At 41.4% G+C, this 24,703-nt stretch overlaps 1 protein-coding gene across 11 annotated transcripts in view; it reads right to left on the bottom strand.

The window, feature by feature from the left end:
* The window catches only part of LOC141097192 (3',5'-cyclic-AMP phosphodiesterase 4D), a 1,243,227-nt gene that overhangs the window by 9,596 nt on the left and 1,208,928 nt on the right, over positions 1-24,703 (bottom strand). For all 11 annotated transcript variants that reach the window (XM_073584285.1, XM_073584286.1, XM_073584291.1 and 8 more), the window contains 6 exons: positions 19,847-19,940; positions 16,022-16,194; positions 13,474-13,572; positions 13,063-13,227; positions 5,724-5,823; positions 329-483 (listed from right to left, as the gene is read on the bottom strand). In XM_073584285.1, the coding sequence (XP_073440386.1) occupies positions 329-483; positions 5,724-5,823; positions 13,063-13,227; positions 13,474-13,572; positions 16,022-16,194; positions 19,847-19,940 (786 nt within the window). The remainder of the gene's footprint in view (positions 1-328; positions 484-5,723; positions 5,824-13,062; positions 13,228-13,473; positions 13,573-16,021; positions 16,195-19,846; positions 19,941-24,703) is intronic.

Here is a 24,703-nt window from a genome sequence, read left to right as displayed (position 1 = left end):
TCCGGAATGCACTAGTATGGCCCATTGTACGGACCAGAATAGTATATGCAATGAAAAAGTGTCGGCTTCGGGGCCAGTCCACAATGTGGGCGAGCACATGGTGCCAGTCTTTTCCACCATTTGTGGTCAGGACTAGCCAGATTTTCAAAACACCCATCTGAACCCGGCCTTAGTCTGATTTTATACGTAGCCTCTTATTCTTCAGCTGGCTTGTTCCAAATTTACTAAAATACATGAAAGTCTTCTATACAAAGATGTTATATTCATATCAGCAATAATCATTGTCACGCTTTAATAAGGAACATGTTACTTAATGATCTGCACTCACTATGTCAATGACCATTTTCCGTAATGATTGTCTCTGCTTTTTGGTCAAGTTCTGGAAAATGTCACAGTTCTCTTCTTGTAGCAGCTTGAATCCCACAGCTAGATGGTGGTTCTCCAGAACCGATGAGTCATTGTACATCAAGGCTAATTCTGAGTCTGGAAGAAAATCAAAGATCGTTGTTAACAGACTCGTCGGAGGAGACTTGAGAAGAAAATGCTACGAACTTGTCTATGATAATTATAGGATATGATTGCCTGATTGCTTCAATTGCAATGAAGCAGCGTGAATCCTTATAAATAAGAGCAGGTCTGACGTGATAACTGCGGGGTCATGTGTTTATTACGCTAAGTGAATCAAGGAACAGAAGCTTTAATCACACAGGTCCAGAAATAATGACCCCTGCCAGAGTCTGACCTCTATGGGGCTAAATGACTGACAGGAGTGCGTCTTGATAGGAAATGAAGCAGCGTCACTCTCCACATCAATATGGTTTCTTCAATAAGTCTACCATAGGACAAAGCTACACACGTGGTCAAAATTGTTGGTACCCCTCGTTTAATGACAGAAAAACCCACAATGGTAACAGAAATAACTTGAATCTGACAAAAGTAATAATAACTAAGAAAATCTCTGAAAATGAACAAATAGTAACATAGCAAGGCCGAAAAAAGACATTTGTCCATCCAGTTCAGCCTGTATTCCATCAGTATAAATCCCCAGATCTACATCCTTCTAAAGAACCTAATCACTGTAAGATACAATATTGTTACGGTCCAGGAAGACATTCAGGCCTCTCTTGAACCCCTCGACTGAGTTCGCCATCACCACCTCCTCAGGTGAGGAATTCCAGATTCTCACTGCCTTAACAGTAAATGAAAGTAAGACATTGCTTTTCAACCATGCTTCCACAGTATTTAAAAAAAAATAAAACTCATGAAATAGGCCTGGATAGAATTGATGGTACCATTAATGTAATATTTTGTTGCACAACCTTTTGAGGCAATCACTGCAATCAAACGATTCCTGTAACTGTCAATTAGACTTCTGCGCCTCTCGACAGGTATTTTGGCCCACTCCTCAAGAGCAAACTGCTCCATTTGTTTCGTGTTTGAAGGTTGCCTTTTCCAGACGGCATGTTTCAGCGCTTTCCAAAGATGCTCAATAGGATTTAGGTCAGGGCTCATAGAAAGCCACTTCAGAATAGTCCAATGTTTTCCTCTTAGCCATTCTTGGGTGTTTTTAGCTGTGTGTTTTGGGTCATTATCCTGTTGCAAGACCCATGACCTGTCACTGAAACCAAGTTTTCTGACACCGGGCAGCACATTTCTCTCTAGAACCCCTTGATAGCCTTGAGATTTCACTGTACCCTGCACAGATTCTAGACACCCTGTACCAGATGCAGCAAAGCAGCCCCAAAGCATAACAGAGCCTCCTCCATGTTACACAGTAGGGACAGTGTTCTTTTCTTGATATGCTTCATTTTTCTGTCTGTGAAAATAGAGCTGATGTGCCTTGCCAAAAAGTACCATCTTTGTCTCATCGGTCCATAGGACATTCTCCCAGAAGCTTTGTGGCTTGTCAACATGTAGTTTGGCAAATTTCAGTCTGGCTTTTTTATGATTTTTTTTCAACAATGGTGTCCTCCTTGGTCGTCTCCCATGAAGTCCACTTTGGCTCATACAATGACAGATGGGTGCGATCTGACACTTATGTTCCTTGAGCTTGAAGTTTACCTTTAATCTATTTAGAGGTTTTTCTGGGCTCTTTTGTTACCATTCGTATTATCCGTCTCTTTGATTTGTCACTAATTTTCCTCCTGCGGCCACGTCCAGGGAGGCCGGCTACAGTTCCATGGAGCTTAAATTTCTGAATAATATGTGCAACTGTTGTCACAGGAACATCAAGCTGCTTGGAGATGGTCTTATAACTTTTACCTTTCACATATTTGTCTATAATTTTCTTTCTAATCTCCTGAGACAACTCTTTCCTTTGCTTCCTCTGGTCCATGTTGAGTGTGATACACACCATGTCACCAAACAGCACAGTGAGTATCTGTAGCCCTCTATACAGGCCAACTCACTGATTCCAAGATTGTAGACACCTGTGATGCTAATTACTTTACACACCGTGATTTAACATGTCCCTTTTGTCACATTATTTTCAGGGGTACCATCATTTCTGTCCAGGCCTATTTCATGAGTTTTATTTTTTTTTATTCTGTGGAAGCATGGCTGAAAAGCAATGTCTGACTTCATTTTTTCATTTTCATAGATCTTTTTATTTATTATACCTTTTGTCAGATTCAAGTTATTTCTGTCACTCACCATTGTGGGTTTTTCTGTAACTAAACGAGGGGTACCAACAATTATGACCTCATGTGCATTTCTAACGATTTGCGACACGCTAGCAAAGCAGTGAACAGATTGTGTCCCTTGGAAAACAATAAAATCTTCTTCATGGCCATAATTATCCCACAAAAAAAGTACTACTGCTGATTCCATTGAATAGCTGTGCAAACATTTTGAGGCTTTTGGCATTTTTACGCCAACTTTTTCAAAAGTGGATTGAAGCGGGAGCAGCATGGCTCAGCAGGGCTTGACTGATTCACATTTATTAAATTTAAATAAGTCCATCAGTGGAATCTGGATCTATACTGGAGAATACAACACAAGTCATGTATTTGGCCAATTCCAGTTGGTTGAACTCTAGAAGGGCAGTAGTGAAATTGGGAATGTAGAGGGAGTCTGCGCTCCTTTATTGTCTTACCATGAATTAAAAGGGTTATTCAGGACTTTTTTTCACTAAGGGGCTTAATGCTAATCAGTAACACTCTCTGCCTGTTCTGCCCTCCAACGATCTCTCCCGGCTCAGAGCTGTCATGGACGGCTCCTGCTGCCAATTCACCTACTTGCAGTGACATCATATTGACTGAGCAGTTCATTCTCTTTCGGAAGGCTCCGTTGACATCAATGCTGATGTGATGTTGATTGACAGCTGGCACCGCAGAAGCGGTCCGTGAGCCCCCTGATCTGGGAGAGATCGTTGTAGGGCAGAACAGGTAAAGTAGTCAGCAACTATGTGCTAGTAAGTTCCTTAACTACAAAAGGGGAAAAAAGCCCCGAAAAACCCCATTAAGCTGTATTTGAGAAGAAGTCTGTCCTACAGAAAAAGATTTTTTATAAGAATATTGGTCATTTATAGCTTATAGCATATAAATGTGCATCCTCGGCTCTCGTAGAAGACAATGGAGGCAACAGCACCTCTCTACTGACAGAGGCCACAGCAACGGAGAGGACAGGGGGTCAACAGGCCCACATCTATGGGGCACTAAAGGCATATGCTACATTTACACCATAAATGTCTAAGATGGAAATAATAAAATAAAGGAAAGTGTATAAAACAACAGATAAAAAGCAATGATCATTTAACATATGTTAGTTGTTTTTATTGAAAATGTTCTCTTAAATAAATGTATATAATTTCAAGTAATAGAATTAAAAGTACAAAACCTTATAAAAGTATAGTGATGAGCAAATTGATCCTTTGGAAATCAAAATTGTGCAGAATTTTAAGGAATTCTCCAAACAAGCAAAAACTATGGTATTTGCAATTTGATTTGAATAAATTGCTAAAAAATTGCAGCCACTATGTTACACACTGAAAAAGATTCTATCAGCCACATGAGGCTCACATAACCTTGGATGTGGCAGGGCAGGCTTTCCCATAATGCCTTGCAGGTATCACATCACATGGTATAGCACAGTCAATCAGAAGGGACTAATCATAGCCTGTATAAAAGCAGAGACAGGGAATGCAGCAGCCATTTTGGGGTAATTCTGGATAATGAGATGAGACACAACTCTCCGCTTAGTCATAGAAATAGGGAAAGAAAGGATTTTGAATAATAATAATAATAATAATAATAGTGCAGCTACAAATAACGCAAATGAACAGTAAATCATTTAAGAAATTAATTTTGACTTGCGCTGTGAAGAATTTTAGGTTGCAGTGTCTTGCCCATTTTTAACCCAACGTGATGGCTAGCCTGCATTTACTGAATCCTATAAACATCCCGTACCTTGTGCATTAGGCACAGAAAGTACACAACAAACCACAAGTATCTGAACATGGTAAGCATGATATGCTGGACTACCAGCACTCCTGTCTGACATTTTCTCCCCTCATTTACAAGATGACTCATCATATTGATCTGTGCACTCTAGGGCATCCCACCGGTTACCAGACACGCAGCCGAAATCCAAGAATTATATTTAGATACGCGGAATACAAAATGCCACAAATATTCACTTCCAGCCAATCTTAAGCCCTGGGAGCACCACATCTTAGCCCAGGAAGTCAGCAGGATGTTATGAAATAAAGTCCAAGTGTTAAAGAGAATTGATTGAAATTATCCAATTAATTTTTCATGCTAAATATATGGTTAAATAAAAAAAGGGTTTATTTTTGTCATTACTGGTGCCATTAATTGTCAAGTCCCAGAAAAAAACATTTAACAATGTGTAAAAAGATGAAAAATATTTACGTTTTTACATTGCACAATGACAAGGAGCTAACACTTTATATTTAACAGAGATCACTTTTCAGCTAGTGCTGCGTACACTGCAGGCAGGGTCAGCCATCAACTGATGTCATCAGAGGATTGCAAAGAAAGGTAAGCTCCTGGATTAAATGGAATATGCCAGCAGATTTTTGCCATGTAATTTGACAGCACTAGTATGGAGGGGCTGAGACCATGATTTCAGTGATGTGTCACTTACTAAGCTATGCATTGCTGTTTCAATAAAATCAGTGTTTTATCACCAGGAGATTATCATCACAGGACTAGGTGTCTGGTGCCTCCTAGTCAACTGCTCTTTGTAACCACACCTCCACCACTGATTAGAAGCTGTCAATGTAATGTGTACAATAAAAAAAAAGTTGCAAATCAGTGATGTGGGTGGGATTTAAACAGCTCAGCATTCTGAGCTCTGCTAGATATGCAGTAGAGAAAACAGTGATTGTATAAAAGTGACAGTATGCAGACCAGTAAATGACACATCACTGGAATCAGGGTCTCAACTCTACACTATGCTACTCTCAGATTATATAGCAAAAGCCTGATGACAAATTCCCTTTAAAAAGATAAATAGGATCCGCCACTGACGACAGATGAGGAGCTTCTTCACTACCCACCATGTATGAACATGACACAAACATCTGCTCTAACCGTTTAGTCTTGTGTTCAAGAACATGGAGATCCCCATGGGATAGGAGTGAACTTGGTAATTTTTTTTTACCTTTGACTACGGTATATAGAATTTGTTTTTTGTTTAGTTTTTTTTTATTATTATTATTATTATTATTATTATTATTATATAAAAACACATTTACTTACTTGTGTTGATTAGAAACTGGTTGGAGACACCAGGGTGATCAACATCATGTATTGCACTCGCAAAGATTGCAGCAAGAATTTCCAGATCTGTGAAAACAGCCTGAAATAAAAACAACATACTAGTCAATACATCAATGTTCTCAATAGATGAATAAACCAGGGATAAAATAACAGCAAAAGATGGAGTTGGTTGGAAAAATCAATAAAACACACACTTCAAAACACTTTTCAATTATAGCCTCCTTTTTTTTTCTGGGGGTTTGTGGGGGAGAAGGGAGGAAGGAAGACAAAATGGCCTCTGAGGTCAGGATCAAAGGGCCTTATTGAATAACGGGCCAGTCGCAAATTGCAGACTTGAATGGCAAAGTATACAGCTGTGTGCTCTCATTTGTAGCTGCCTTAGGCTACTTTCAGACATCAGTTTTTGTGCATCAGGCGCGATGCGGCGAAAAGTGTAAAAACCGGATCCGGCGCCTGTTGCCACTGGGTCCGTTTTTTTTCCCATAGAGTTTCATTATTGCCGCATTGCGCCAGATGCCTATGTGGCGTATGCGTGTTTTGCCGGATCACGCAAAAACAGCCTGCCCGGCGTCTGGAAAAAACGTTGCATGTAACGTTTTTTGTCTGCGGTAAAAAACCGGATGACGCCGGATCCGGCGAAATCCGTTTTTTTGTATAATGGTAGCCTATGGGCGCCGGATCCGGCGGAATCCGTTTTTTGCCTGATTCCGGCACCGGATCTGGTTTTTGCACTGAACATGCTCCAAAAAGTATCAAATTTTGAGAAAAACACCTGCCAATCTCTACCCACTCTATTGGAAAGGTAGAGGGCATTCATCACACTGAATGCAGAGGAAGCTGACTGGATCCACACAGCCACAGGATCTGCCACATATCCACCAACCTACTGGATTTGCCAGCCAGACATCCACCACCCACCAACCAACTGGATTTGACAGCCATTGCCGTCACTGTTGGCCACCACGCTGGAGCCCCATGCTGTACCTGCTGCTGCCTGCCCCACACACACGTATGTTGTTCTTACATTGTACTATTGTTTTTAAAAAGTTACAGCTGTGGTCATCAGTGTGGGGAGGGATTTTAATTATGTAGGACAGTGCGATGTAGTTTGCGTGGTTGGGTGTGTGTATTTATGTGTAAATACTGTAGGGGGAGGTACCATATATACTCGTGTATACGCTGAGATGTTAAGCCCATTTTTGGGGCTTAAAGTCCCCCTCCTGGCTTATACACGGGTCATATACCTGTGAGTCGGAGGGGGAGCGGGGGTGTCCCAGATCATACTTACCAGTCCTGCTGCCGTATCTGTAGCCTTGCTCGCTTCTCCAATGTGTCTCTTCCTGTCTTCAGCGGTAACGTGGTACCGCTCATTACCATTCCTGAATCTGTGCGATGTGACTATAGCGATATCCACCTCTCCTGGGTCCATTGCTGCTCACTGCGGTCTCTGCTGCATCCTCTGTGGCATTTAGGCAGCAGGGGGTGCGTTGACGTGATAAGTGCACACCGCCCCTCTGCTGGCTGAACAGTCACTGACACAAGAAGTGGCAGACAGCGGAGATGGACCCATCATATGGGGACATATTCTATGGAGCAGCATATGGGGCCATAGTCTATGGATTCCACTCTGGGCTTATACAATAAGTGTTACTTTTATTGGGGCCTAAATTAGGGGGGTCGGCTTATACATGGGGCGGCTTATACACGAGTATATACAGATTAAGTTGTTAGAATTGTTTGCGATGGTTTGTTGTCCAAGCTGCATTTTATAGGGTGGTGAGAGTGGAATTCAAAATATCTTATTTTTTAATATTTTTGTTCTTTTGTTAGATTGTAAAAATCATTGTTGCACAGATCACAAATATTAACTACATCGTGCTTGTTTCACGCAGGAAGTTTCCCAGGCCACCACTGCCAAAACCCATAATGTAAGTATTAAGGCCTGAAAGCTTTAAATATGGTTTGTGATGTAGGTAACAATTATTTGCACTTACAGATTTTCAGCCAGACATGTCTTCTTCTGGGAGCCCTCCCTCACATCGCCAGCAAAATGAGGTACATTTTTTTTTTCCCCAGAACATTCTTGGTACACATAACCCTATATATGCATTCTTGTTTAATAGGAAGCTGAACCAGAGGGTCTCTCAGAAGGAGACGGACGTAGCGGAGAAATGCCTGGAGGGGGCTCCCCAAGTGTAAGTATCTTTGCATGCATTGCAAGATGTTCATACACATCACTGGACTCAATAAACAGGTCAACATAACAGCATTTAATTTTCCTTTTCTTGTCGTTTTTTCATTAAAGGCTTCTGAATCTGTTGCTCGTTGGAGAGTTCCTCAAAGTGCCTCCCAGAGTCGTCGGCAACCACGTCGGGGCGGTCGCCATAGAGTAAGTAATTTTTTTTTGGACTTTTGTGGTTTGTAATTAATGCTGTGATTGTTATGTTTACCTTTTTTGTCTTTAAACAGGCTTCAGAGCGTGCTCACGATTCCGATAGTGAGGATGTAGCTATTGATGTGGACCTCCTAAACTGATATCGTGAGAGATCGTGAGCCGCTATGGAATATGGCGGACCGCTTCCATGCAGATGCTAGTGTTACTAGACGACTCTGGGAGGAAGTGTGCCAGGCTGTGGTATCTAACTGGGAGGAACTCCATTCTCGGGCACAGAAAGAACAACGTAAGTATTCACATTTCAGTAATGTTTCTGGATGTATTGGGCTTGATCCTAACCATTTTGTGTTTTCACTTTTCAGGGGAAAGAGTTCAGTTGCGGTGGCGGTCAATGCGGGATCGCTTCAAGAAGGAGTTCAACAAAGAGATGCAGGCTCCCAGCGGATCAGGAGGACGCAGGAGCCGGTATAAATATGCCCAGGCCCTGTCGTTTCTCCGATCAATTATTGTGACAAGAAGGTAAAAATTCCTACCAGAAGTTACAAAATAAAAAATCTTAAAATATGTAACCTTTTTTTTGGCAGCCAGGGCTAATCAATATCATGATATTAATGTCTATTTTTTTTCTACATTTTTCAACAGCACCTTCAGCAGCACGCGGGAGCCTGCATTGCACCCTTCTGGAGCGATCCCCCAGGAGGCCGTCACCGGGGACTACGACATACCCAACCCCTTTGCACCCTCCCTGTCTTTCCTTGTGTGTGATCCCTCAGCCCCATCAACCTCTGCTGGAGCATCTGTGCAGGCTTCATTACATGAAGCTGCTGTTGACGAGGTAGGCTTACCTTTACCTCACCCCTCTGACACAGCTGCCCTCTATAGAACACCTTTGAGTTCTGGGCGGCTGCATCACCCGGGGTCAGGAAAGGCAGTTAGCTACGGAGTTTTTGCATCTACATGCAACCTTTCAAAATGCTATGAAAGTCATGACCCAGCAAATGTCTGCTGGGTTCAATCTTGTTAGTAGAGAGGTGCTTGATTTAAGCACGCGTGTTGAAAGGATGCGTCTAGATGCAAATAAAGCGCCGCATCATTCTTTTTTCAAAGCGGTAATTGAGCGCCTTGACAACCTAACTCCTGAACAGCAGCTGCATGTAATGCAAGCCTGCCAGGTGGCCTTAACACAGGTGACATCAGTAGCCCCTACAACCGGCCCAGTAGTTGCTCCAGGCCCGGTCCTTCCTACCCCTCGTGTACCATACCATTTTAGCCAGTACCAACCTCCTGCCCCTTTCCAGTCTCCTTCCCCGTACCAGTTCCCAACTGCATCCGTGCCGCCACTCCCTTCCCAACCTACACTCCCTTCCCAAACTACACTTCCTGCCCAATACATCCAGTCTCCTTCCACATCCCAAATTCAACCGTCCTTAATCAACACCCACAGTTTTGTTTTCCCCCAGTCTATTGTTTTCTCCACCCCTTCATCAGCTTTATCCACCCCTTCACCTTCTTTCTCCATTCCTATACCTTGTCCTTTGGTCTCTGACCCCTCACAAACTCCATCCTCCCACACTAACCCCGCTGTTGAAGTGGTCCAAACTGAGAGCCCCTCCAATAGTATTTCCGCTACACATTACACAAATCTTTAAGGTGTTTTGTTACAGATAAAAGTTTTCTTTAAAAAATATTAAAGAGAAACTTTCAGCTAAAAGCTGATAAAAAATAAATTTTGCTTTTGAGTCAATAAAATGTATTTTGTTTCTTTTACTGTTGAATCTAAAATGTCTATCTATAAAACTGAATGAGTGTGTGAGTATGTGTGTGTGAGTTAGTGTGAGAGTAGGTGTGTGTGAGTATGTGTGTGAGAGTAGGTGTGTGTGTGAGTATGTGAGTGTGTGTACAAGAACGTGTATGAGTAAACGTACGTGTGTGGCGGTGGGGGGAGGCCTGCTGGTTGGCAGTACTGTGGAAGGTCCTTGGATCACCAGCGGGTGCCACATTGGCATACCCATCATTGGGGTATTTTAATATGGCGGTCGGCGTAGTGCCGGTCAGAATTGGTAAAAAACGATAAAATAATTGCTTTCTTAAAGGGCCAAAGAGGTCAATAATATAGTAGAAATCACCAAACCCATCCTCCCTCCATAATACCGCTGTATAGCCCTATATTATTTTCTACACCCCACACTACATGAATTTGTATCAAGTTTTTAAATAAATGATTCTTTATTAGTTTTTAAAGAGCTTTATTGTCAGGAATTTCATAATTTACAATACTTTGGGTAAACGAAAGTTAGTTAAAGAAGTTAGAATACTGTTACAAAGGTACAATACTTTTACAAAATGTAAGGTAACAAGGTACAGTAACTTTACCCCAAAAAATAGTTAAGTACAACAAGGTACAAAATAGGTTTTCACATCTCAAACCATGTCATCCTGCCATTCAACTCTACCTTCAGGTGACATAAAGTAATCGGCAAATGTGTCCCTCATTCTGGACAATGCTAGAGTACTTCGCACATTAACAGTGCGATAATCATGCAATGTGGTTTCGACATCATTGTCTTCTATGGCAATCTGTTCCTTAGTAATAACAAAATTGTGTAGGTCCACACGTGCTTTTACCACCTCATCCACATTTTCAGTTTTCAAGTTAATTGCGGTCAACAGAACTCTCCATTTTGCAGTAAGAATTCCAAAAGAACACTCCACCATCCTCCGTACTCGTGTCAGGCGATAGTTGAACACTCTTTTTGTTGGTGTCAAGTCTCTGCTTGCGTACGGCTTGAGCAGGTGTTCTGACAGTTGAAACGCTTCATCACCTACGCAGACAAATGGCAGTGGTGGCCCAGAAGTTTGAGGAAGTGGTCTTGGAGGTGGGAATTGGAATGTGTTTCCGTACAAATTACGGCCCATTGCTGAAATTTTAAAAACTTGTGAGTCATTGGAACGTCCATAGGCCCCAATATCCACCGCAATAAATTTGTACTTGGCGTCTGCAATCGCCATCAGGACTATAGAGAAATATTTTTTAGAATAAAAAAATTCAGATCCCGATCCTGCTGGTTTAGTGATCGTGATGTGCTTGCCATCAACTGCACCCAGGCAATTAGGAAACTGACAGATGCTGTAAAATTGGTCAGCTATTTCGAGCCACCTCTCTGTTATGGGCTGTGGAATAAACTCTTCATGTAGACTGTCCCACAATGCGCGGCATGTGTACTTGATGATACCTGATAATGTTGAAATCCCAATCCTATACTGGTAATGTAGCGACGAAAGGGATTCGCCTGTTGCAAGGAATCTGTGGGAAAAGTCAAAAACAATAATTAATGCAAAATAACTGCAACAACAGGAGGAGACACATTTCCAGTATACTGAAGTCTGCTTTGGAGGAGAAACAATAAAAGTTGGCTTACCGGAGAGTGACCATCAAACGCTCCGGTGGTGAGATGGAGAAGCGTCAGTAGGTGTCACGTCTCCGGATCAGTTCTCCAACCCTGTCCAGCAAAAAGTCAAGTTTCCACTTTCATCCGCGTATAAAGCAAAAACTTCTCTGGATTTCCTCGCAACGCAAGATATAATGTTGCAAAGACTCCCAGTGTCAGCCTCTGTGCGGTTATAGGGTGAATCCAGAAACGATGTCGGCGCAGACGCATGATACGCTGCCTTTGTCGCTCCTTCGCCATGACAATTGCTGCAAAAGAATTGGCCTCAAAAGTGAAATCAATGTAAGCCTGCGCGATGTTTCCAATAATACCTTCCATCTTGCTCCAAAACAACAACCTCTCAACAGGGTGTAAAACCAAGGTATATATATAGGTTTTCCTGTGAATACCACTAGCCATTGGTGGCTTTTGGGCGTTTTTTAAAAACCGGATCCGGCAAAAAACGGACGAAACGGATGGAAAAACTGATGCACCGGTTCCGTTTTTTTGCCGGATCCAGCCACCGGATTATGCCGGATCCGGTAAAAAACCGGAACCGAAGCATCAGTTTTTTTTACATTTTATGCCGGATCCGGCGATGCGGCACGGCGCCGCATCGCGCCTGATGCGAGATAACTGAAATATGAAAGTAGCCTTAAAGGGGTTTTGAACAAAGTATATTTTAATTAATAGATCTCGGCGTAAAAATAAGTTCCACAATTGGATGTGTTAAAAAATTTTTTCCTGTGCGGAGATAATGTTATAAATGTGCCCCAGCTGTGTACTGTGTAATGGCTGTGTCTGACCGTGCAGGAACATGGTCTGATCACGTTACATCTCCCCGGCAGGGGAGGAAGCAAAATAGAGGATACAGGCAGGACAGCAGGGGATCACAAATTCTTATTTTTGTGAGGTAAAACATTTCACTACCTGTTTTGCAAAAATGTTTTACCTCAAAGAAATAATCAGCGGTGATCTCCTGCTGTCCTGTCTGTATACTCTCTTTTGCTTCCTCCCCTGCCCGGGAGCTGTGATGTGATCAGATCATGTTCCTGCACGGTCAGACACAGCCATTACACAGTACACAGCAGGAGCACATTTATAAGATTATCTCAGCACAGGAACATTTTATGTAAACACATCCAATTGTGGAAATTATTAATATTCAAAGATCTATTGATTAAAATTAACTTTGTTTGTGAGAAAACCCCTATAAAACAGACCAGAAGAGTGTACACTGGCTATGGGGAGTCTGTGTATGGTTCGTGGCTCACATGGACGGAACATGGACCTTTATACGCTTGTCTGAACGAGCCCTAAAGAGGAGTCTAATAATGCGTTTTCCTTATATTACTCTATGGCAACTGTTTCCTTTTTCCCCTGAAAAATAGATGTGTAAACCACGATGCATCACAAGTGGCAAAAAAATTTAGACAAAAAAAAAAAAGACCATGATGTTAAAAAGTGGACCTCTTTACTCCCCCAATGTATTTACCTCCAAAGCAGGGGTCGATAGCAGCACATGAGTAGACTGAGCAACATCCGCTGCATGTATATTATTATGGTAAGCCACGTCAGCGTGATAGTGATCTTCTAGAGTCATCAAGTACGTAACTAAAGTGTCTACTGGTATTTTAAAGGTCTTCAACAGATCTCGTTCCTGTAGGAAAAGTCAGAAGAAATATTTTATTACAACAAGTGAATAAAAGAAGATTAATTTGGGAGTGGTGGCTCACTCCGTGCACCTTACGAAATGTTTAGTATATTGTATTTATAAATTATGTTTTCTAAAATTCACTATTTAAAAAAAAAAAAAAAGTATAAAACTCTATAAAACGCAATATTAATGCATATACATAAAAACAACACAAATGCTAAAACAAAAACATGCAATACGGATCCGTACCTGAAATATTGTGTGTATGACGACTGTGAGAGGTCGGTTTCCAGAATACTCGGCTACTTTAAAAATGTTAAGGCCCCATTTGTTCACATCTTCAAGTTCCTGACAGAATTGAGAACAGGCAGAGAGCGATTATCATTTTTGGATTGGCCACAAGATTTAATTCTCAAGTTCCTTTCAGCTAGAGATTTGGTACACGCAGCCTGGAACATTCTGTGAGTGCCATCATTGCTGAGAGTTCAGAGAACACATGGTGAGTGGGAGGATGTCATGAATTAATTACCGCCATGCATTTAAAGGATGTTGTGCTGCCAAAAATATTAAAAATAGATAAAAATAGCCATCAAGACGCACATAAAAAAAAAAATGTAAGAAGTCCTTAATCAAAAGAAGTGCTAAGGGTCTGGGTATTTCACAAACACGGAATAGATATGTGGAGAATTTACTGGCTACTGTGCTTACAGGGTAAAATAAATCACTGACCTGGGGCTATATAACATTTAGGGTTACCTAGATATCTGCTGTATGTTTTTAGAAGGGGACAACCAATTTAAAGATTTTTGGTACTCCTACTCTTCATTGGAGGACACATGAACCATGGATTAATATGCAGCCACCTGGAGGCTCACACTAAAACACAATTTAGGAAAAAAGCTGACTCCTCCCCATCAGGCTACACCTGGGCAGCCAACACCTAATTATTCAGTTAGTACAAAAGCAGTGGGAAGAGCAAAACCAAGACCCCTCCCACCGAAACAAGGGATGATGTTCTGTCCCCCAATGAAGACAACGAGAAAGGAGATTTGACAGTGAGTTCCAAAAATCCTTAATCTTGGTCGCTTCATTGGGGGAAACAGGAAAAATTAGACACCCTAAAGCTGTCCCTTGAGTGGGAAAACTAATAGCTGGGTGTAGTCTGCCCTGGTATAACCTGATGGGGAGGGGGAAGCTTTTTTTCCTAAGATGTATTCTTCGTGTAGGCATATTAACTCATGGCACTTTTGTACCTCAATGAAGTAGCCGAGAAATTAGATATTCCATTTTTCTGATTCCTGAACGGAATAATCATCCTCATACACAGTCCTTAGCAAATTTGGTACCTGGGACACTGCTAAAAATAATCATCGGCGATAGAACATGGTTCTCTGGATCCACCATAAGACCTACTTCTTCAAATTAATCTCCATAAATGGTGTGACAATTATTGTGTTACGGCTATAAATGAGAAAAAGGTTTGTGATACCCAGTTCCAACTTCTAGGTCTGGCATCCTTAGCGCTTCTGTTGCTTCTTTGGGCCTGTGATGTCACGATGATGAGCGGCTTGGCTAAGACTATAGCCTAGGCTTCATTTGGTATCATGACATCGCAGGGCCAAAGAAGTGACAGAGGTGCCCAGAAGATGCTGAGTGAAGGATGTGAAGTCCAGATGTAGCATAGGACCAAAGCAAAGGTCAGAACGGGGTACTACAAATCTTTTTGTTCACAGTCTGACCCAATAAGGGTCCACTAATACTCTCATCATATGTTGACAACCTTGGAAACTGTGATGGAAGTTATTTCTTGTGCTCATGAAAGGAATAGAATTTGCTTCAGGCTCTGTGCACACGTTGCGTTTTTCCGCTAAGAAAACGCATCCCATGCAATCCTATGGGATTCCGCATTGCTGTGCTAATGCTGCGGATTTTACCGCTGCGGAATCGCATTGCAGAAAAATATGCAGCTTGTTCATTCTTTGTGCGGAATCTCGGCGATTCCGCACCCATAGGATTGCAATGAAATGCTCACTTTACGCATGTGGCTATGCCCACCATGCGTAAAGTGAGCGCTTCATGTGCGGATGGTACCCAGGGTCTGGAGGAGAGGAGACTATCCTCTAGGCCCTGGGTACCATAATCCTATAAAAAATAGAATAAAAATAAAAAAAAAAATCGGGATATACTCACCTTCTGGCGGCCCCCAGAGTCCTTCCCGCCTCTCACCACGCTGCCGGTCCCAGTGATGCTTTGCGCGAATCACCTGAGATGACGTCGCGGTCTCGCGAGCGTGACGTCACAAAGGTCCTTCGTGCAAAGCATCACTGGGACTGGAAGATGCTGGGAGCGTCGCTGAGATCGGGGGCCGTCGGGAGGTGAGAATAACCCTTTTTTTTGTCCTTTTTTATTATTTTTAACATTCTATCTTTTAGTATTGATGCTGCATAGGCAGCATCAATAGTAAAAAGTTGGTCACACTTGTCAAGCAATATGATTGACAAGGGTGACCAACCTGTCAATCACCTTTCCAAGCAATGCTTCAAATCGCTTGGAATGCGCAAGAATTCTGCTAGCTAAATACACTTGCAAAACGCTTGTGTTTAGCGGGAAAACGCATGCAAATTCTGCATGCATTTTACCAGCGGCGGGAGTTGCGGAAATGTTGTGGAAATTTCCGCAGCATTTCCGAACGTGTGCACATAGCCTCAAGGCTAGTATATATTTAGGAAATTAGTAATAAAAATGAGGAGGTTGCATTAAAGCCTACAAAAATGGTGACGTTAATATGGTATCTCACCTTGGCTAGAGATTCTTCGTTTTCACTTTTTACTCCAAACCTTGGAATACTTGAATTAGTCAGACTAGAGCTGTGCATTAGTTTTTTCACCCCGCTAATCTGTGACATGGGCCTCTTCTTCTTTTCCTTTTCTTTCTGGGCCGGTGTTGGCATCTCCACTTCATGTTGTTTATCTACATAAAAACACATACAATTAATTTTCCTCTGCTACGACATCCAGTGAAGGCCCAAGCTATGTTCACAATTAATTTTCCTCTGCTACGTCATCCAGTGAAGGCCCAAGCTATGTTCACAAGCTATGCTCCAAGCGTCAATCTTGAAAATTGGGTGGTTCTGTAGTAAAGTACATTGGATGGATAAGAAGCACTGTTGTAGTTAGTTTCACATTTTTGGTTGACCAGATAGGATAGCGGCTATGTGAGAATTACTTCGGACAGTTCACTGATCTCAGTATGAACCGTGTAATACTTCACTTTCCATGAGGTGGCGCTGCAAGGAACTAAACACCGTGTCATGTTCCGTTTTGATGTTGGAAATTCCAGATCCAAGATCACATATGCATATCTTATTATTGGGGACCCTTCTAGCAAAAAATGCTTGTCCAAGACTCTACAAATCCATTGCAGACCAGTTCAAATTCCATCCGGAAACACTTTTCTATTGGTCTTAATTGGCATCAACATAAAATTTACCTAAATTTTGCCAACTTGATGAGAGAATGGATTCAGTGGTTCTGAATGACCATTTTGAGAAGATCAAGCTGCACGAATATTGTAAAAGGTGGAATTACTTTTTTAAAAGATAAACCATGTTGGCTGGCTTGCCAAGCTAGACTGCCCCTTATATCGCAGTCTTATGGATTCTCCTTCTTTGTTCCTGCTTCTATTTAGATCTGAAGTCGTATTTTTAGACAATATATTACAATATAGGTCATCGAGCTGATTGTCCCGGAAATCTCCACTTTATGGCTGTAAATTATAACAGTAACGAAACAATGCAGGCTGAAGAGTGTAATATTAGGAAAACCCATTTACCCTACAGAAATAATTGGATAGAATTTAACATGGGAAAAAGCTTTGATATTTAGTATTTTAGGCAGATGCCCACAGTTCAGACAGATCAAAAGGGAAAGTCCTAAATACAAGTGTCAGGTCAAGCCATGCAGATGCACAAACATGTCTGAAAGAGCTCACATCTGCTGTTACACTCCATGGGATTCCCTAGTGCACCTCCAACAAAAATGATTCAGCCAGGCAGAAGGAGGCCATTAGTTATGCATCATGCATGGGCAAGATGAAAGAGGAGCTTGAATCAAACAAAGCAGTATCAGACTCATTCATACAAACACAAAGCTTCTCAATCACAATGTTCCCTCATTGACAAAACCGTTGTTGTGAAATCACCTGTGTATGTGGTGGGACATGTCATTCTGTAGTGTTATGTTCTTAATTAATAAAAAAGCAAATCATATACACGAGGCAGCAATTATGTAAACTGACCCTTGAATACTTGGATCATACGCCAGAAATTCAATTTTAACTAGAGTGGATGAGTCTTGTATCCTGGCTAGGAAAACACAATCCTCCTTCACAGTGGTGTGAAAAAAACATTTCCTTCAATTATAGGTAATGAGAAATGTGGTCTAGACCAGGGTTCCCCAACTCCAGTCCTCAAGGACCACCAACAGATCATGTTTTCAGGATTTCTCTTGATATTGTACAGGTGATGCAATTATCACCTGAGCAATACTAAGGAAATCCTGAAAACATGATCTGTTGTTGTGCCTTGAGGACTGGAGTTGGGGAACCCTGGTCTAGACAAACATACTTAATAAGCCCTACAAGGTTATTTGATCTGTCAGTAGAGCCCCTGTTTATCAAGTCAAGTACTGCAATTAACTCATACGGATACACTGAACTCTTTAATGAATACAAATAGCTAGGGGCTCTTATTTCTGTCCAGCTGCTACACTGATACTTCCACCCTGTGCCAGTTACTACACTGGTTGCCCATCCACTTTAGAATACAATAGAAAACTCATCACCTCACCTACAAAACTCTCCACGATGCTCCACCACCTTACAACTCCTCCCTCATCTCTACTATGCTCTACATTTCAATGAGCTACAACTAACATCTTCCATTATCCAAATCCCTTACTCTCATATTGAAGACTTCTCTCATGCTGCATCAGTATTATCCAATGAGCTACTGCAGTCAATCAGATCAATTCCTATTATAAATCAACATTACTCTAAAAATGCTTTTTTTTTTCAGGCAAGGTTGCCACACTCCTTATTTTATTTTTTTCTCCTACCCCTATATACTATTCTGAGGACCTAAACCCTTCTTCAAACAGTATACCCCTAACTCTTTGACCCTTAATGCCCTCCATACTTGGGCAAATGAAGACACTGACTATTGATTGGGTCATTTAGCGTTATGTATATTGCCAGTTTTTCTTTTTATACAAAGATGGCACTACCATCGTACCACACAAGTACCTTTTACCTTCTACGTAATCTCTATTTTCCCAAAGATTGCAAACTCTGTAATGTCTGATATTGTTTGCACATATACCCCCAGAGTTGTGAAGCACTGTTGACACTATATAAAAAAACGATTTTTATTATTATTATTATTATTATTATTAATTTTTAATATATGAGGATTAGCTGCAGTCCTTTGTAAACCTATAAACTACACTGAAGGGGAGATTCCTACTTTAATTGAAAGACTTATAGATTGTGACTGAGACGTCTGTTGGACGGCCATGGAAAAAGAAAATCACATTGAATTCTCCTTGAAGGTTTCTGTCACGTCCCGAGGGATTTCCGAGCTGATGTTATGTTATACATTACGAGGGATTCCGCGGCTCCCCCACCTCCTATGTGGCTGTTTGGATGCAGAGCATCCAAGGATATTCAGATGTTGACAGTGTCATATTTATCAAACTCCCTCCTACGGGCAGAGAATTCTAACGCTTCATTGCACCATTACTGGCCTAAAACATAAGCCAGCGTGCCATGCAAGAGTGAAAAAGAACGTATACTCAAAAAAACGTACAGTAATTAAAAAATCTGATTGTTTTGCCCAGTAGATATGATCAATTATAATTACTTTTGACACATTTTTGCATTGCAGGTGCAGAAGCATTTTCTGCTTTATTGCTGCCCTATTCATGTTATGTATGAGCAGCACAATATCAGACCATTCCAGAGGTGAAGAGGTTAATTTATAATGCTGACCTGGAGATACCGCTCTGCACAGCAAACTGCATGCACATCAATGAATTAAAGGGAAGTCAATAAACAGGAAAATGCAAAAAACACAGGAGCACTAAAGTCAAATCCACCTTGTGAGTATTAGCTCACCACCGCGCAGAGGAATGCAAGACATCCTCCTCCTTTCTGGTATCCCTGAGTAATCGTATCAGTAGAAAAAAATGTTGCAATATGGCACTATAGGAAAAGGTAAAAAAAAAAATGTCATCTTTATTGAATAAACATCTCAAGAGATATCATTAAAAAAAAGGGGGAAAAAAAGCAAAAATGACAGTCTAACGCGTTTTGAACGCCGAGTCATTTCCAATCATTAAGATCTACTAGGTGTGCAAAACGCATAACGATGTCATGTGCATTTTTTTTTAATTCCCCACGCTATTTTTTCTGAATTTTATTGAGATAGTTATTCAAAGCGAGATTACAATTTTTACCTTTTTCTACGGTGGCGGATTGCAACATTTTTTTCCACTGATATCTTTATACCATATTGGGACATTTAAAAGGAAGTAAGGAGGGAATACCAAAACTCTGTTTCTCTTACCTAAAAAGGTGTTTGAAATATATTCCGAAACCTGGTTGCCCGACCGGCTCATCTCTGATAGATGGGTGAGCTCTCGATTGAGCATTCTCTTGAACTGTGCAATAAATAAAAAAAAAAAAAATAGGGATAGCAGTGAGTACAGATAGCAATATTTATAGAAACATATATATAAATATTCATGCATAGATATGTAGCAATAAGTTGCATCATTTTAAGAAAGGGAAAATTGTGCCAAAATTTTAAGAATGGCTTACGCGAGATTATACATTTGCTGAAACTTCCTCAACATTTTCAACTCTTCTCTTTTCGTAATCCCAACTCATGTCTGAAGTTCTTTACACCAATACCTATCACTAAAGACTTCGGTCATCAATTAGAAATTTAGCAATTTTACAATCTCAACCATGGCCAACTTTGCCTAGTTTATCATCTTCCGATATTTATCACACATATTGATAATCAAGTACCCTACATATTAGCGCTGAGTTTGCCATAATCACAATGTGAAGTTCTCTGTGATTTTCTGTACCGTGGGATCACACATGGTGACCTTGGACTATATATTAGAGAACCAATTGGCCAATGTGCCGTGAAGTTTCTACATTCTCGGTTTGTTTTCTCTTAGCATCTATGAGAGTATTTGTTGTCAGGTGACTAGAAGTGACAGGTCGGTTTCTGTAAAGGCCTATTGGGTCCCTCAAGTCTATATAAGAAGCGATATACATCAACTTAATGGCCTCTGCTTTGTGTATGCACTTGGAAAAGCGCCATCCGTTGGGGACCACAAGCCTGAAGAAGGCTAAAAGATGCACTTTACTCCTCACTGAGTCAGTATAAGTTACTATACAAAACAGAGAAAAATGTAACAGCATTGTAGACAACAATAAATGCAAAAGTATTCCATAAAAAATGCATAACACGTTGTATAAAAATGGAGCCTATGGGTGAAGGATACCACAGTATGGCCTCCATCAAAACCCTCCATCAATACACACAACGAAGCATAAGGCTAATTTGAGAGTTTATGACAACTGTAACATCTGAGAAAGGAATATGACGTCTGAAGGAGGTATGGACTCATCTCATTTTGTGATTATAAGATGTGGTTCTGCCTCTTCACTTGAGTGATAAGTGACAGGATAGATAAACAACATGATCCATGATCTTCACTCTTGAAGATACCCATGTTGTCCTCCACTACGGTCCAACACCTTCTCTGACAACATAACTTCGGATCTTCTAACTAAACCTCTATGAGACCAGCACCAAAGAAGCACCGATGGGCAATACATAAAAAATAAATTATCCCATAAAAATGTAATAAAAACATACTCATTGCACAAAAAGTTGATTCAATAGATTTTTGAGTGAGGATTACCGCATTAGTTAAAGGATTTCACTTTAGGTCCCTAAGAAAAAGGTTCTGCCAATTAATATTCAACATTCACCTCTCTAGCTGGCTAATCCCCACATTACGTCGCCAAAATCCCTAACGCACCTCACTCTAGGTGGGAAAGGAGAGGAAGTAATTAGCCTGCCAGCTGCGATATTGATTACTTCCATTGTACCTTCTGCTTCACTAAATAAGGACTGTAGGTTTTACATTAAGGATTGTCAAGTTAACGATAATTATGTCAACTGCTCCGCTGCTAATAGATTGCTCCATTTGAGTATATATTAGATGATATTCACCAGCCCATGAGAACGACCCAACATAGCTGACTGGTGGATCATCGGGGAATTAGAAACAGTCATCTTCAAAATTAATAACTAATGCAATGATGGGATATTCCCCAAATTTAAGATCAGACACGGAGATGTAAAAGGGAACCCTGTGGAGAAGCATCTGTCTCTAATGATCGATTCCCACAATGGTGGGTCATTTACTTACACTTTGTTAGTTGTGTTTCAGTCCTAAAGTGGAGTGCGCTGGACTAAGGCCTTGTTCACATTGTGTTTCTGCAGTGTGTGTTCGGGGGTTTCATCTGAATCCTTCTAAAACTGGGATTCAGATGAACTGCCAAAGGGGTCACAAAACACATTGACAAGTTAAAATGAACTCTGTGTTATTTCTGTCTGGGCTTCACAAACTGAAATCTACTGTACCTCTGCTATTACCAGGCTTAGATTTTGGCCATCATTTCTGCCAATTTTTGTCCTAAAGTTTATTAAAAATAAGCCCCGCCAATTTCTAGAAGAGTGGTAAGAGAGGCATAAAATATTAAAAAAAAGTCCAACATTTTTGTGTACTACAAGTGTGCAAAATTTTGCATTTTTCCCTGCAATTAATGGCTTAAAATCCTCGATAAGTTTAAACGAATTAATCAGTCTCCGTCCCCCTCTGGCAGCAGATAATAATCTCCCTTCTTACTTTCCCTGCAGAGCAGTATGGGTTGCCTCAGTTAATTCTGCCATGTTAAAGCCTCAAATGTCTGGGCACTTGAGAGGATTGGGTAAGATGGCTGGGGTCACATTACGCTCATACAAGTGGTGGTGGTAAGTAGAGTTGAGCGAAATTTACAAAATATTGTATTTGCAATATTCGCCGAACAAAGCCGAACGTCATTGGAGTCAATGGGAGTAGAGTTGAGCGAATATGTTCGGAACAGATCGTCAAACATAAATTCGGCACAAATATGTTACAAAAATAGCACGAATATTGGCAGCTCCTCAGTGAATAAGGGTTCACTATGCAGAGAGCAGGTTGTGGGTAGAAAACTGAGCATTAGTGATGAGTGCAAGTGCTCGTTACTCGAGTTTGCCAACGATGCTCGGGTATGCACATCGCGGATGCTTGAGTGGCATGTTTGAGTCCCCGCGACCCCATGTTTCACAGCTGTTAGACAGCCACAAAACATGCGGGGATTGCCCAACACACATGGGCACACTTGGCAAACTTGAGTAACGAGCGCTTGCGCTCATCACTACTGAGCATGTGTGACCACCTTCACGTAGCTGAGTGGTGGATGTACACTGTGAACACTAGGTGGCGCCATGCTTTGTCACAACATGGACTTGTGAAAGTATTCTTTTTTTTTAATGATGTATACAATGTTGTTGGAGGGATAAGGATAGGTAATACTATAGAATAGCAATTACAAGACAAAATGGAGTATATGTGTGAGAGACGCAGACATAAAACTTTAGCCACCCAAGGACATGACTCCATACCATGTACGTATGTTTCTACCTATAACCAGAGTGCAGTGAATATACCGTACATTCTGTATACTGGATTGCAGATTATATTATGGTGCTGTTATATAATGGGCTGCAGATTAGATACTATAACATGCTAGGACATAATACTCAGCATTACGAAACTAAACATCTACCTGAACCACACCAAATCCCTTGTTAACACACATGTAGCAGAGCTGAAGTTGAAATTTTCTGTTTGTGTATTGGAATTACTGCTACATGGCTGTGCCCCATCCAGCAAGTCCAGAATGGCGTGACTTCACTGCATTCAGCGGGTGTATTACAGCACATGGCAACTAACACCTAATGACGACATATGAATACACACTAAATGGTATGGTCTAAAGCTGTACTGAAAGCTATGGATATATTATTTGCTGCCAGAGGGGAAAGTAGACTGATTTGGTTTAATTACTATTAATGTATGGTACGATTGTGGATTGAGTTCATTTAGGGTTTACTGGATGCATCTTTACTGACATCTAGTACAAGGTGCTGTGGGCACATACAGCGTAGGCTGGTGCTGTGTTCTGTACATACAAATGGTGTATGGCTCTTCTTCATCTGTCAGTATGTGCGGTGCATTGAATTCAGTGGGCACATATTATACATTCCCTGGGTACTTCTGTCTGCCCGTACAGACACTGTTATACAGATACATGCATACTTCATGCCTACGTTACAGCCGCCCTGTAGTCAGTGATGGCACACTATGGTGGCACAGTTTTCAGATGATGTAATGAATGCTGCTGAGTAATTATCTGTTAAACCTCTCCGCACAGATGCACACTGCTGGTGACCTCGTGTAGGAGGCATAATGCGCTGCTGCGCTGCATATATATGGCATCCCATATAGCTTCTTGGCATATTCTGCATGTTCAGATCGATACAGCAGTTGCAATGCTGCAGGGTACAATGGGTTAATGCCAAGTCCATCCACTGCACAATATGCCAAATGTGCAGGAGAACTAAAGCCTGCGCCCAGCATGAATCTCTGCTATGGCTGCCCTCGCACAAAGAGGAAGCCTTTCAGTCATCATCACGGCTCATTAGTCACAATGGCACAGCGATTCCCTGCGCACGTACACCATAGAGGTATCCATCCAAACAATGGCCCTGGCATTAATATACAATCACGTCAAGTGTGACAAGAAGTGGTTACAGAGCAACGAGCGGCGTAGCCGTCTCCTGCCATATGTAATTGTAGGCTCTCAGCCACTGAACCTGGGCTGAATGGGTATAATAAGGTGAGTGTGGGGAAACGAAGACCGCGAGGAGATGAATCTCACACCCTGGCTTTATTGTCAAAAATGCCAACATGGTCTTGTGGCGAGTGAAGACGACGAGCCTAAATGAACCACCGGGATGAGTCTCCGATGACACCTATATACAGTGGGCACACACCTCGGACACGGATCCATAAGGGATCGCTTCTCTTTACAGCTCTTCTAAAACAGCCGTGCACTGACAACCATTTTCCATAGCAAGACAAGTCAGGCAAATGATGGCATTTGCAACTCGACTGATGGCTAATGAGCCCTAAGGGGCTTTGTACAGATACAATAGGGGAGCCCTGATTAGTATGCAACCGTCACATCCAAGCAAACAAGCAGGTATAATGCACTTCATTAGCAAGCTGATAACCCGGCCGGTCAC

This window comes from Dendrobates tinctorius, unplaced genomic scaffold (assembly GCF_039654945.1).
Source record: "Dendrobates tinctorius isolate UK_male_01 unplaced genomic scaffold, ASM3965494v1 ptg000083l, whole genome shotgun sequence".
Taxonomy (NCBI): Eukaryota; Metazoa; Chordata; class Amphibia; order Anura; family Dendrobatidae; genus Dendrobates; species Dendrobates tinctorius.
This window is presented reverse-complemented; position numbering and strand designations above follow the sequence as displayed.